The following is a 14,783-nucleotide window of genomic DNA, read 5'->3' as shown; positions in this document are numbered from 1 at the left end:
TACGAGATTGTAGGTCTGCTATAGACTAATATCTCTCTATCTCTATATATATATATATATATATATATATATATATATATATATATATATATATCATTGTCTTACAGTATATGTTTTATGATGTCCTTATTTGTTCATGTTCTGTTTGTTTTAACCTGTACAGCACGTTGGTCAGCTTCTGTTGTTTTAAATGTGCTATATAAATAAAGTTTCATTTGATTTGATTTGATTGAATTGATGCATCGAGGAAGGCAATTATGTTTCTGTCTACATCTATTCTAAGATAGCATCTTAAATAAATGTGGTAGCGTGTTGTGACTTTGAAAAGTTTTAATACAAATAGTTCCAATGGCATCTAAATGTAAGGTTGTATCGGTGTTGCGAGGATGAGGGGGTACCTGGAAAACATTCTCCCCCCCCAAGGGATACCTGGGCCAAAAAGGTTATGGAACCCCTGCTATACTGCATCGTGTTATGATGTCTCCTCCTGGTCTTAAAGACAGAGATGTGATATGTTGGCACGGTTTCAGCCCTATTTGACCCACATTGACGTCCATTCAATATATGAGTTATAAGTATAAAACATAGCATACAGCAGGTGTTCTCAACGTTTTTGGCTGGGGACCCCCGGAAATGCTTTGGCGCATGTCTCGCGAGAACCCCTGGCCAACAGTAGGCCTATCGGTCCAGAAGTTTGTGAGGTGACTGTAACTCATCACAATCGCACACAGACAAACACCCAGACCGACACTGTACTAAAACTATTTTATTTTTCACATACAGGACATTTCGCCCACATTGCCAGAAGGCACCACACCCACTCCTGTGGCTGCAGTTTCTCAGTATGCCTGCCAGAGACTCACCACAATCGAAAACAACAACAAGGTCTTCACAGTAAGTTAACTGTTTTCTGAAAACAGTTCCACTTCGTCATGTCTCTGCTTGTGCCCTGGCTTTTCTGCCTAATGTAAAAAAAATTAAATAGTCATGGTAGTGTAGATTAGAGTTGTGTTTTGATTGTGGATTGCTGTGCATTAAAAATAATGAAATAAAATAAGTGAAAAGCTTCTTAATTTGTGATTGCCTTGATTCAGAAACTCACAATCCCTTTGCCACATTTACCCCCTAAGATATATTAACCTGCAAATGAGAAGCATCTGCAAGTAAGGAAACTATGAAAGCTTAGCTTTATAGCAGCTGAGAGATGCCTAGTGCAAACCCTGGCAGAGGGCTGGCATAGACGCACCCCGGAGGCACTGGACGCTGTGCTGGGATGGACATGCTACTCACGAGCAATGATGAGAGCCATCTGGCTGGTGGGCAGTGAATGCCTGATGCCAGGGGGATGGATGCGGGATACGCAGCTACAGGCTCTCACAATGGCAGCTTAACTGGTGTAGTTCACGCCAAGGAGAGAAGGGGAAGGAAATGCAGTCACACTCAGATGACTGTCTGTAACATATCGTTGCTATCGGGAGGACATTAACCTCATAACCCGTTTAGACCCGAGTTAAAAACATTCACTTTGAAAGAATATATATTCAAAGATTTGCGCCACATTTTTTAGATTTTTCAAAAATAGCAGACCTACAAGCTCGCTATGAGCTTGTAGATCTGCTATTTTTCAATAGCTAAATTATAACATAATGTTTAAAACACCAACAAGGGTTCCCGCCCAAAATGGGTTAACTCCATTTTTGAGGTTTTAGATTTTGTGGCATAAATCAGTGCTATTGAACACCCTTTACGTCTGTGTGTTTCGAAAATATTGAACCAATGGAAAGGAGTAAAAAGTGCTTTGGACAAAACCTCTTAACTCCATTGGACCCTCAAAATGTCTGCTAAAGCAACTAACTCTCCCCACACCTCTCCCCCTCTCATGGAAGTAATTGACAATATATAAAGTTACAACACCAACTTTGATGAGGCTGTATTGCTTTGTTTTACAAATATAAGGTTTTCTTAATTTCCAGAAAAATTTATATTTTTCATTTCCTGAAAAATGAACATTTTTGAGTTATGAGGTTTCCTCCCGACAGCAGAGCTATACTGTATCTGCAGGTGCACAGCACCACAACACCAGACTGAAAGCAGGAGTAAAGATATTTTTCAATAATAGTATAGTAATAATAGTATAGTAATAATAGTAAAAATAGTACATTACTGTACCAATTATCCAATGCGCCGGTAACTATGAGAAGTGATAGATTTTTATTAGGGTTGTCCCGATCAGATCATGTGATCGGAAATCAGGGGCCGATCACGTCATTTTCAAATGATCGGAATCGGATCGGGAGCAAAAATACATGATCAGGACATCCCTAGTATCAATATTATATCCATTATAATGATATTAGACTGGATAATGTGAATGTGTTCTACTGTAGCATAAGTGTTCTATAAAAATATAAATATCGGATTGGGAAAAATCGGTATTGGCAGATACTCAAAATCAAATGATCTGAATCGGATCAGAAGCAAAAAACGTGATCGGGACATCTCTAATTTTTTATTTAGTGTTAATTTATGCATATGTAACTGAGAGGGTACAACAGTCATTTGCTTACATTTACACTCTCAGAGTTATATATTAACATGGATTTTGCTGTGTACACCATAAGTTAACATACACTAAAAGAGCTGGGATGATGCTTAAAGGACCACTTCACCACTTTTCAACATCTCTTCATATAATTGGTCCTCACTAATGTTCATGATAAAACACCACCATTTTTTCCTACTCAGTCTGTGTCTCATAGGAGGGCTTTGGGCAGTTCGGACACCCGTCCACCAGTGTCATCATCATTAGGCAGATTTTTTTTTAAAACAAGATTTGTTTTAAAATATATTTAGATTTTTATTATCGTGAGAACGATGGCTTCAACTTTTCAGGAAAAGAAAGCCTGCCGTTTCTATTAGCTTGGATTCACCATCGATGATGTCACTGGTGGACGGGTTTCTGAACTGCCCACAGCCTTCCTATGAGACACAGACACAGTAGAAAAAAATGTTAGGACCAATTATAGGAAGAGAAGTTGAAAAGTGGTGAAGTGGTCCTTTAATAACAAGCAACCCGTGTGAATAGAAAAGCGGTATAGATTTTACAATAACATTGTTGCTTTATGTAATACCTTTCAACCGCAACATGCTGCATGCTTTTACAGCAAATGTGGCACACCGAGTGAGCAACATGAATCATGCCCCGTTGACGGCGAATTGATTGGCAAAGCTACGGTGTGATTGTGTGGGTGTGAGAGGTCCCGCTGAGGTGTTTCTGTCAGGGCTTTTAAGTACGGCTCACTGCAGGGCCAATGCCAGGCATCTGTAGACTGTTTCATAATCCCTTCACATCTCCACTGACTGACTGACTGGCGTGCATAATAATAAAAGCATGCGTCAACATGCATGGTAAATGGTGCATTTAGCGCATTTATCCAAGGCGCTTTACAGAGATTGTGCATTGCATTCACCCACACCGATGCCGGGGGAAACCATGCTCAAGGACACTTCGACACTAACTCGGGGGGAGCCTGGGTTCGAACTGGGAACCTTGCGGTTGCCATCCGGTCACTCTACCCCTGAGCCACTGCCGCCCCACATGTGTGCACACATTGCACTGGTGGCACATACAGCAGTGGTGGAAAGGAACTAAGTGCATTTACTTAAGTACTGTACTTAAGTACAATGTTGAGGTATTTTCCAATACCTTTACTTCTACTCCACTATATCTCAGAGGCAAATGTTTTACTCCACTACATTTATTTGAAAACTTTAGTTACTAGTTACTTTGATTATTACTACAAAACATATACCTTAAACACTTCAGCCCTACAGTATATGCATTCCGGCAATTTGAAAATAGCCGATCTACAAGCTCACAATGCGTCGCATCGCGACCATAATATATATTCTAAGCATAATGACCACCTGCCTATATACAGACCTACTGTACTTGAACATATAACCAACTGTATATTAATCTACTGCGTGTTTGATATGAGCATAATGTAAAACAATTGACTTATTTTTCCACCAGTGCATATACAGCACGTGAACACACAATGACACACACACGCACGCACACGCGCACGCACACACGCACGTGCGCGCAGACAAACAAATGAACGGAAGGGCGCAGCATGCACAGACAAAGTACACGTGTATGTCTCACCTAGGGAAAGAGGGGGTCTGCTCCATTCCATATTCCCTGTTACTTTCCCCTGCGCTACCCACCTCACTAATTAGCCATCATGTGTGCCGTCTCCCTGACGCACCTGATTATCTCGTTATCACCCCCGCAAAGGCGCTAGATGAAAGATGACTCACTGATGATAGCGGATCAACAACTGGGCCTTTGTGCAAAGCCACAAGTAAATCCTCATCCGTCTGGGGGAGACAAAGCATGCACACTGTAAGTCAGACAATCCGAAAACGGAGCGATGATGTCTGTCGCTGCTTTGCCCTTTTTCACTGTAAGCCGACCCTTTCTTTAGCCCATTTAGACCTGAGGCCGATTAAAAAAATGTCTTCTAAATCCAGTTTTCTGAAAAACCTCTGTTTCTATGTCAGTGGTGCTCAACCCTTTTCATGTCAAGGACCTCCAGAATTATCTGTAATTGGTCGCCGACCCCCATCTGGAAATATGTAGTTCCAGGGACCCCCCCTTCATGAAGCAAAGATTTGAGTTAAAACGTTCGCTCTGAAAGAATATATATTGATTTGCGGCACATTTTCACGATGAGCTATGAGCTTGTAGATCTGCTATTTTTTAATAGCTAAAGTATAACAGTGCTTAAAACACAAAAAAGGGGTTCCCGCCCGAAATGGGTTAGAGATGAGAAATGGGCAAACCACCAGACACGGTGAGATGATCTGTTGTATTGCAACAGTGCTAATGAGGGACAAGCTATTGATCGCCAGTTGTAAACCTATCCTTGGACCGTCTCCCTCTCTCTCTCTCTCTCTCCCTCTCTCTCTCTCTCTCTCTCTCTCCCTCTCTCTCTCTCTCTGCCTGCCCGACTGCACGCCTTGCACGGTACAGTAGTGATGTACTTCCTATGAGAATGTAATACATGTCCTGCGAAAGCCCTATGGGTACAATGGGATTTCAACCCGGTCTCACCAAAACACGGTGAAATAGCACGGATTGGCAATTCCGTACATGCATCCCTAGAAAATCCCCAAATACGTACAGTACATATTACACTGAAATCCTCCCCACAGGGCGTGATGAAAGGGCCCAGTCTCTACCGAACTTGAGCCATGAGAGACACCACTGAGCACGCTAAAGCGCGCGAGTTGTCGCATCGAACACTGCGACTGTGACTCAAGTTGTAACCCAATAGCACAGAATCATAAATTACGTCAAACCCGTATCTCACACGGACCTGGTGAAATAGCACCTGATTGGCAATTCCGTACATCCAATACTAGTGAGAGCCACGCCTTCGTCGCAGTCGAAGCGGTAGAAGTGTAATATGTATGGGGTTTTCTAGGCGTAAATGTATGGAAATGTATTACCAATCCATGCTATTTTACCGTGTTGGGGTGAGATCGGGCTCGGGATTTGGACATTAGTTGTGTGTTGTGTTTGTGTTTGTGTTGTATTTGTTTATCTGACAAAACATAAAATGACTTCGCTTTTGGTTTGTTGTTGTCCACTAGTCCCTCCCTGACATTTTACTCTAGTTATTTGTTGACGAAATTGTCAATATATTTGGTCATAGTTTTAGTTTTTGACATTTTTCGACAAAATCAACAGTATCTGAGAGAGGGTGGATTGGGGTTGGGGGGGGGGTTGGGGGGAGCAGTCAGAGTGTTGAGGAGGTGTCCGTCCATCTCACCAAAAGCACCCCAGTGAGCTGTCAATCACGCCCCGGCAGAGAGAAATCCCTCCATTCCGGTGCGCTGCACTATCGATTTTATTCTCTCTCACGCAATCTATGCCTCTCCCCTTTCTTCACTCCATAGAGCGCACACACGCACGCACGCACGTGCTGTGTGTTTAAGTAAGCGCCGTGCACAATCTCATGCCATTTTCTGTATCGTCCGCGTGTCCTAGGGCCGGCTATAGCTCTCTTTCACAGTCGCACACCTTTTGATCTCTCCTTGTCACACAACTCACCTTAAGCATGCCGAACATGCTCACAAATATTGACACGTGTACCCAGCTGTCTGATGGATGTGCCCTTTCTCTGATGGCCATGCTCACATAATCACGCACGCTCGCACGCACGCACGCACGCACGCACGCACGCACGCATGCACGCACGCACGCACGCAACACAGCGATTTAAGCGTGTCCTGTATGTAATCTCAGTCTCTTTCGTCTGAGGAGGTTTACTTCCACCCTGAGACTGCTGCAGTGTACGTGGCGTACATGGATCCAGATATTGATGTATGTCACTCAGTGACATTCTCTATTAAATAGTTGACTAGTTGCCTCTGGCTGTGCTTACACACACAGCATACAGTATGTAACATGTGGCATGTAAACACATTACACAAACACGGACAGAACTACACACATGTACAGTACACAATGCACACTAGGGCTTTCTCTTCAGATTTTTACTAGTTGACTAGTTGCCTAGTTTACTAGTTGTTTAACTAGCTATTATTTTTTATATTTGTACATTTAAAAACTGTGTACATTGGTGACTATAACCTGATATTGAGGCCTTCAAAAACGGGGATTTTTTTTTTCTTATCAACTAGTCAACTAGTACCAACAAGGGAAACTAGTGGATTTACTAGTCGACTAGTTGAACAGTCGACTAGTTGCTTAAAGCCCTATAATGCACACACACACACACACACACACACACACACACACACATTTGTCACATTGTGATTTGTTTTCCTTCATCGAGGCCTCTGTTGTGCTTGTCTCCAACATATCGATGGCCGCGATATGAAGGGGGAGGGGGGCTTCACCCATCCTTAAACCCATTAGACCTGACACTAGTTTCTACGAAATGGCTTCTAAATCCTAATAGTTTTCTGAAAAGCCTATGTTTCTATATGCCAGTGGTGCTCAACCTTTTTCACGTCAAGGACCCTCAGAATTATCTGTATTTGGCTGCGGACCCCTATCTGAAAATATGTAGTTCCACTGACCCCCTCCTCCCCCCACCCCCAGAAGCAAATATTTTAGTTAAAAATGTTCACTTTGAAAGAATATACATTCAAAGATTTGCACCACATTTTCATGATTTTTCAAAAATCTACAGATCTACAAGCTCGTAGCGCGGCACTCGGTGCCGCGCTATGAGCTTGTAGATCTGCTATTTTTCAGTAGCTAAAGTATAACATAATGCTTAAAACACCAAAAGGGGTTCCCGTCCAGAATGGGTTAACAGCATCAAATTGATTCCCTGTATTCCCCCCCCCCCCCCCCCCCCCCCCGTTGAGTTCCTACAACCCAACGTGTTGCGGTATATTTGAGCAGAACAGCAGCGGGTCAAAATAGTGGCCTAATAATTCTGAGTGCTATTGTCAGCCTTGGTTGAAGGTTTCTTACAGCAGGATATGGTTTTAAGATTGGCTTAATTCCACCTCCTGTTTAATCCGCATTTCTTTGTTGACCCTCTTTCTATAGCACACCACCCAATGTCACAACTTTCACCGAAAGATCCTTCACACGAACGCCATTGCATATTAGGCTACTTTTTTAATTGTTCGCCATATTCTACATTTGAAGTTGTTTTATTATATTATAGCGTTTTCAAAACGCTATAATATATATATATATTCAGGTCTGAACGCAGCTTTACCTCAGTCTTAACCGGCCACGTAAGTAAACATAAAGCGAAGTTGTTGTATAGCAATGTTTTCGCTTCGGCGGCAGTCATTTCACTTCCGTGTTTCCTAATCGCAGCCAGTAGTAACCTAATGGAGCGTTTGCCGTTACAGGTGCACAGAACAAACCAACACCATTCAACCCTAACGCTCGTTTTTGGTCAATACAAGCTTTATTCACTGCCCATAACTAAAGAAGAAAGGTATTTTTCAGGGTGAAATAAAATACCATCGCGCAGCACTTTACACAGCATATACTTCCGGTTGACGGAAAAGACAGTGGCGGAAGGATTGATGAATTAACAGCCGGCAGTCGGTGTGATAAGTGGGAAACCCACGCACTGATCAGCCTAGATACGGATTGTCTTGTGAGATCCTGCTGTTGGGGGGGGAGTAAATTCATGCACGCCACATCAACATCCCGTGGACATGACAACTAACCCCTACCTGCCTTAATTTCTCATTAATTAGACGAGCGGCTCTCCAGCTTGATCTAGCCCAGTAAGGCCTGGCAGGGAACACGTCTGTGTCACTTTAGAGTTTAACCAATATTTCATACTTTAGCTATTGAAAAATAGCAGATCTACAAGCTTGTACTGTGCTATTTTTGAAAGATCTTGAAAATGTGGCGCAAATCTTTGAATATATATTATTCTTTCTTCTCTTCTTTTTAACTCAAATCTTTGCTTCTGGGGGGGGGAGGTGTGTCCCTGGAACAAAACATTTTGAGATGCGGGTCGGCGGTCATATATATAATAATGGGGCTCCTTGACATGAAAAAGTTTGAGCACCACTGATGATAGAAACATTTTTCAGAAAATCATCAGGATTCATTAGACATTTAGTAGAATCTGGTCTCGGGTCTTAATGGGCTAGGCCATCCCGTCCTCCCGGCTGCAGCGTTGGTCGCTGTGCTGCCGGTGTGAGGGCTGACAGGTGACAGACTGGCTGCTGGGGGGGACAGCAGTGGTCCTGGGAGGCTGCGGTGGCACTATACTCATCCATTTTTGGAGCATATAATAACGCTGTTGGCTGAAGCTGGGAGTGTGATGACATGCGGGGGGGGGTTTCAGTAAACGGAGGTGTGTTGTTGTGAACCGCCGTTATGCACGTTTAGAACCCCAAGGTTTCAGCCTGCAGCCTCTGTAGTCTATATATGCCATCTGCCTTTTGATATCCACAGCTAGCTAGTGGAGAAGTGTGTGCTGGTGAGTGGGGGGAGGCATGATAAAATGGAAGGAATTGTTCCTATAAAGAAAGAAGGGAACGTTCCGCACACTATACGTTTGCTCCCCGTCCTCCCTTTATTTCGTTTCGCTCGTCCGGGCTTTCAGAATCATCTTTATTGTCATCTTTATTATCAGTTTTACAGTTTATCAGTTTTTTTTTGGTACATGTTTTTGTACATGGTTCCCATCGTGTTATTTGTCCAATAAAACAAAAGTAAAAGTAAAAAGGTTTCAGATATTTAGATGATTGTTTCGGCACACTCGTAGGGTCTCTCTAAGCTTATTCACAAACGGCACACTCGTAGGGTCTCTCTAAGCTTATTCACAAACGGCACACTCGTAGGGTCTCTCTAAGCTTATTCACAAACGGCACACTCGTAGGGTCTCTCTAAGCTTATTCACAAACGGCACACTCGTAGGGTCTCTCTAAGCTTATTCACAAACGGCACACTCGTAGGGTCTCTCTAAGCTTATTCACAAACGGCATAATTCACAATTATTTATGCCTACTGTATACCACTGAGTTAACCCACTTCACCAAACTCTGCTCGCGTGTCACGTGTTCCATTGGACCATCACATACAGTACACACCATGGCATTTCAGCTGGTGTGTGATCCCATCGCAATTTAAGGTCTCCAATATGTTTTTGATAATCTGCAGTGAATCTCTAGCATATACCGCATGCGATTGGCATTAAATATGTACGTACAGTAGCATGCCAAAGTTTGTGCTATTGCCATTGAGAATGCATTGGGCGTTTAAGTTAAGTAACTCAGAAACTACAAATCATTTCAAAGTAAAAAGTTCCAGCATGTGTCTCCACAGTAAGCTGAATTATAAAATGTGTGAATGGAGTTTCTAGGTAGTTTCTAGGTATTATATAGTATAGTATGTATAGTTTACATAGATACTCCACTGTTACGTTCTTAGTTTACGCATGATTCATGATAACTACTTTTTATATATGTGATGCATGCCATGCTTTTGTTGCTTAATGTAAATCGCTCTGGATTAAGAGCGTCTGCTAAATGCCTAAATTGTAGGTGAAAGTGATTTTTTGACGTGCCAATATCTGCCTTTGAGCTCCATTGTAAATTTCTCAAATTTGAAAGCACTATATTTCTAAAACTATGAAACATTTCAAAGATTCCTTTTCAGGCAAACATGTCCACCGTAAGATGAACCTAAATAGGTTTGAATGGGGTTTCTAGGTGTAAGTATGTAGGACTAGTAGCATGCCAAAGTTTGTGCTATTGCCATTGAGAATGCCTGTCATAATTTCACCCTCCCTATTCCAAAGCCCCCCCAGGTACATTATATATTTAAACATTTTCAGCAATGGTACAATTTTTTTTTTTCAGTGGGTAGATCTTGTTGAGCTCATCATTTTGAAAGTATATCTCACGTCATAAATGTGTGGGCACCCCTGATGTGCGACTAGTACAGTAGTAGGAACCTTCCTGTGAAGCACGCTTCCTCTACGTCTACACAGCATATTGATGAGGATATTCGCTCGGTGTGACCGCACCCGCTCGCCCCTCTAATTACAGACCAGCTTCCACTTAGCTACCCCATGGTGTGATGGGTGCCCGGCTGTATGCATGTGTATGTACTATGCATGTACGTGTGTGTGTGTGTGTGTGTGTGTGTGTGTGTGTGTGTGTGTCCACGTATATGTACTGTATTGCACACATCTGCCCGAGGACGGTGCAACGTGTGCTGGGGTGCGCGGGGTCGTCCCCTCACCATGTGTTACGTCGAATGGGTCAGTGCTTCACCTGGCCATGCTGAACTATCTACGGTCCGTGCTGTAGCTCGCTGACCCGAAGCATGCAGTGTGGGTGTGCAAAACACTGCAGGTGGTGCGCTGACCTGACCAGAGCAGGGATAGTACTACTACCTAGTGGTGTACGACTTGGAGCAGCTCTGAAATCCATTCATTACTGCACTGCCGCAGGTTAAGGTCTTCATCCTTTGCCACCCGTGGTCAGCTGTATATGGTTTTCAGCTTCAGGCAATATATTTATTAATGGATTCTCAAACGTTACTACTGCCTTCTGTTGCATATCGGGTTCATCACAAACAAAACAAGTAGTCTTCCAGCATGTTGATATTGGATAAATCTGGGGATGCTACTATTCCATTATACCTCCGTGTATGAATGTGCTTCAAGAACTATGTATCGGTACGTTTACAGCAGTGGTTTTCAACCAGTGGTCCTTGAGGGGGTTCCAGGTGGTCCCCAGCTAAATGATGGAGAGTCGGTAATCAAATAGACCCTTATAGATCTTTAACTCTTGAGAGGGTAAAATGAAACCAAATGGACCCGTATCCATTTGGTTTCATTTTACACTCTCAAGAGTTAAATTATTGTTAAACATCTGCATTACTTAATTTACAAGAAGTCTACACAATTAGATAATGTAAAATAATTGTTATCTTGATCCAACGTTTGCCTGTTATCTCTCCAATGGTACCACATCAATTCAGCATGGAATTGTGGACAAAATATTATCCAACGACAACTACATATTTGTTAGTTTTGCATCTGAGAGGCTAAATGTCATCAAATGGTGGTCCGTGGCTCAAATCCCCTATAAATAATGGAGCCTTGATATGAAAAGGGTTGACAACCACTGCTTTACAGTATACCTGCACATGCAGGCTGCATTGACTAAAACTTTGTATTATGCCTGAAGGGCTTCTCAAAAGAAGCAAATTGACTACATTGCAGCTTTGATTTTCAAGAGTTTTTGTTCAGACTATCACAGGCCTTGTGTCCACCGCAAGGCCTGTTTTCTAAACGCCTTTTCACAGCTGTTTCGATTAATCGCCGCTGGAAGACGAAAACACTATAATATATGATGCTTTTCCTCTGAGAACTCAACGTTTTACTGTAGGGCTGTAAGAATGCATGGAGAGGAAAATATTTCAACTTAGAAAGAAAGAAAGAATTCAACTTAAAACACAGCTTTCTTTCTTTCTTTCTTCCTTTCTTTCTTTCCTTCTTTCTTTCTTTCTAACCAATAAAGAATATAGATGAGATGTTGTCATGGCTACAAAATTCACCCACAGCAAATCTTTCCCACAACAAAGTGCTTCATCTCAATAATTTTTCCAAGCATAATTTGAAATGCTAATCTCATTTGGAAGGTTTTGTCACAAGTGAACACAATGGAAGTTTAGCTAATGAATCATGAAGTTGATGGTGGTTTTAGTTTTAGTTTATAAACCGTGAAGGAACCTTGGAAGTCTGTAATTAAAGAATGTTCATAAACTGTATACTTGGTTTGCATGGTTGGAAGATAAATACAATTCTTAATCTACTTATATAAGTAGATATTGTTTAAAGATTGTTTAATAGAATATTCATTGTTGATTATTTACTCAAATCAACGGGGTCCATACGCTTTTCCGACGAGTCATTGGTCCGATATGCGGAAAACGACCGGATTAAGGTTGGCGAACATGCGCTGCTCTGTGCGGTTATGGTTAGGTTAGGTTGATAATAAAAAAACTATGAAATTAGAATAACAAAATGTAGTTTATTGAATATGCCTACCTTTTTAATTATCACCTCACAACCTCACGTGTTGTGAGCTTGTAGATCTGCTATTTTTGCCGAATGTTTGCCCAGAATAGGGTCACTATTCAAGTGGTTTAAATTAAATGGGGTCAGAACGGCAAATGATTTCAGAATAAAGCTTCTATATTGGCCTCAGGTCTTAATGGGCTAGTATCCTCCCGGCTGCAGCGCAGTAAGCAGTAACAGTAAGCAAGAACAACACATGGTAATGCATCAAATACATAGAAATAGTCATCAAGGATCATAAGCAAGCTAAGAACCAACATCCATCAAACAGTAGAATATCTGTACAATGAAACTATATTAATTTATGAGTATACACTAAGCACTAGAGTGCTATGTCTACATAAAATGCTCTCTAAATTACTAAAGTGCTATCAAGTATCTCGAAGAAGATCGGAAGCATAGAAGACGGTTATCCTTTTATTTTATTTTGTATTTTATTTTATTTTTGTGTGGCACATGTCATGCAGTGCTTGCTTTGTTGAAGGGGAAAATTGCAGTGTTGCCCCCTCTGGGGAGCCTGTCGCGAACCAGTGGAAAATGACAGATATCTCTCCGGCACTATATATGCCGAAACCCCGATGACCGTCACTGTGCGGTCATCTGGAAGAGAGGCGACGCGTGCTGCCAGGGGCAGGGGCCCACCACCACAACATGTACTGAATGAGAGGGGGGGAGGGGGAGGGGGTGTGGGCGGCGCAGGAGATGCAAGCGCCTCCATCCCTGTCTGACTGACGCTGTGGGTCATCGCATATTGCACGTGCGAGTGCACACCTGACACATCCCACCCCCCACCACCACCATCTTTCTCTTTTGTTATCTCATTCTCTCTCGACTTTGTTTTCCGCTACACTCCGATTATCCCACAAGAGCAGACAAAATAAATCTAGTATACTGTGCCAGTACACAGGCTATACAGTGCTTTAGTTGCACAGTGAAAATGGACACAGGACGTTACGGTGCGTGCACGATCCACGATGTGTACGTTTTACCCTTCCCTTAATATGTACAATAATGAGGATAGTAATTACTTAATACTTTGCAATGTAACGCTATAGATATAGCACCATCAGCTCGTTATAATAAGGTGCAAATGTACTGTAGCAAAGCTAACTCACATCAGTTTTTTTCCTGCCCTCCAGTCACTATACTATATATACTACTCCTCGTACTGTATTTTCTTTGTACACTCCTCTCCCCTCACCTCTCTCTCTCTCTCTCTCTCTCTCTCTCTCTCTCTCTCTCTCTCTCTCTCTCTCTCTCTCTCTCTCTCTCTCTCTCTCTCTCTCTCTCTCTCTGCCCACCTCAAGGATGCCTTTGAAGTGCTGGCCGAGAGCTACGAGTTCAGCGAGAACGAGGGTGCATGCCTGGCCTTCAGACGAGCTGCCTCTGTCCTGAAGAGTCTGCCCCGGGCGGTGCGTCATCTGGGGGCCGTTCGGGTACTGCCCTGCCTCGGGGAACACGCCAAGAAAGTCATGGAGGTAATTTAAAGCCCCTGAGACTGAACAGACCATGCAGCGGACACTCCCAGCTGAGTGACGTCCAGTCCGGAGGGTGGTGCTGCTCTGCTTGCAACTAGACCTGAGTTCATGATTCTGAATTCACATGAGTACACATGGATGTCTGGTCTTGCGTGGATCGCATGCAGGGTCCGTGCTGTGGATTTTTTTAACTTGTGGGGTTATGTCACGCACGCGCAGGCGAGCGATCAGCGATTGAAATCACCTCTTTAATGTAGACGTATTTATTAACCCACAATATGCTGTATATCATGTTAATTATTTTCTTGCATAATGGGGAAACTTTAGTTATTTCTTATAACTTTTTTGAGTGCTCGGCTCGCCAACTCTTTCTTCTGCATTATAGTCTCACTGATCTTTGAAGCACCATCTGTACTTTTTCAATTTGATTTATTTTTTCGGGGAAACTTTAGTCTTGTCATAATTATGCGTTTACCGTACAAACGTCACCTCTGTAATTCCATTAGTTCATGAATCCATCAACCTGTTATCCAACTCTTTAGACTACTTCAGACAGACCATCTGACACCTACAGTAGTAGGCTACTTATAGCAGAAAATCTGATCCCTACAGTTGATATGCATTCAACCAGGTCGGTCATTCCTATGTTATTTCAAACTGACACTCAACGTCGATCGGTAGG

The 14,783-nt window shown here is 42.6% G+C and overlaps 1 protein-coding gene across 1 annotated transcript in view; it reads left to right on the top strand.

The window, feature by feature from the left end:
* The window catches only part of dntt (deoxynucleotidyltransferase, terminal), a 150,293-nt gene that overhangs the window by 42,235 nt on the left and 93,275 nt on the right, over window positions 1-14,783 (top strand). The window contains exons 4-5 of the mRNA XM_079511983.1: window positions 784-894; window positions 13,931-14,101. Of these exons, the coding sequence (XP_079368109.1) occupies window positions 784-894; window positions 13,931-14,101 (282 nt within the window). The remainder of the gene's footprint in view (window positions 1-783; window positions 895-13,930; window positions 14,102-14,783) is intronic.

This window comes from Electrona antarctica (assembly GCF_951216825.1).
Source record: "Electrona antarctica genome assembly, chromosome: 10".
Lineage (NCBI taxonomy): Eukaryota > Metazoa > Chordata > Actinopteri > Myctophiformes > Myctophidae > Electrona > Electrona antarctica.
Note: the sequence above shows the minus strand (reverse complement) of the source record. Positions and strands in the feature narration are given on the sequence as shown.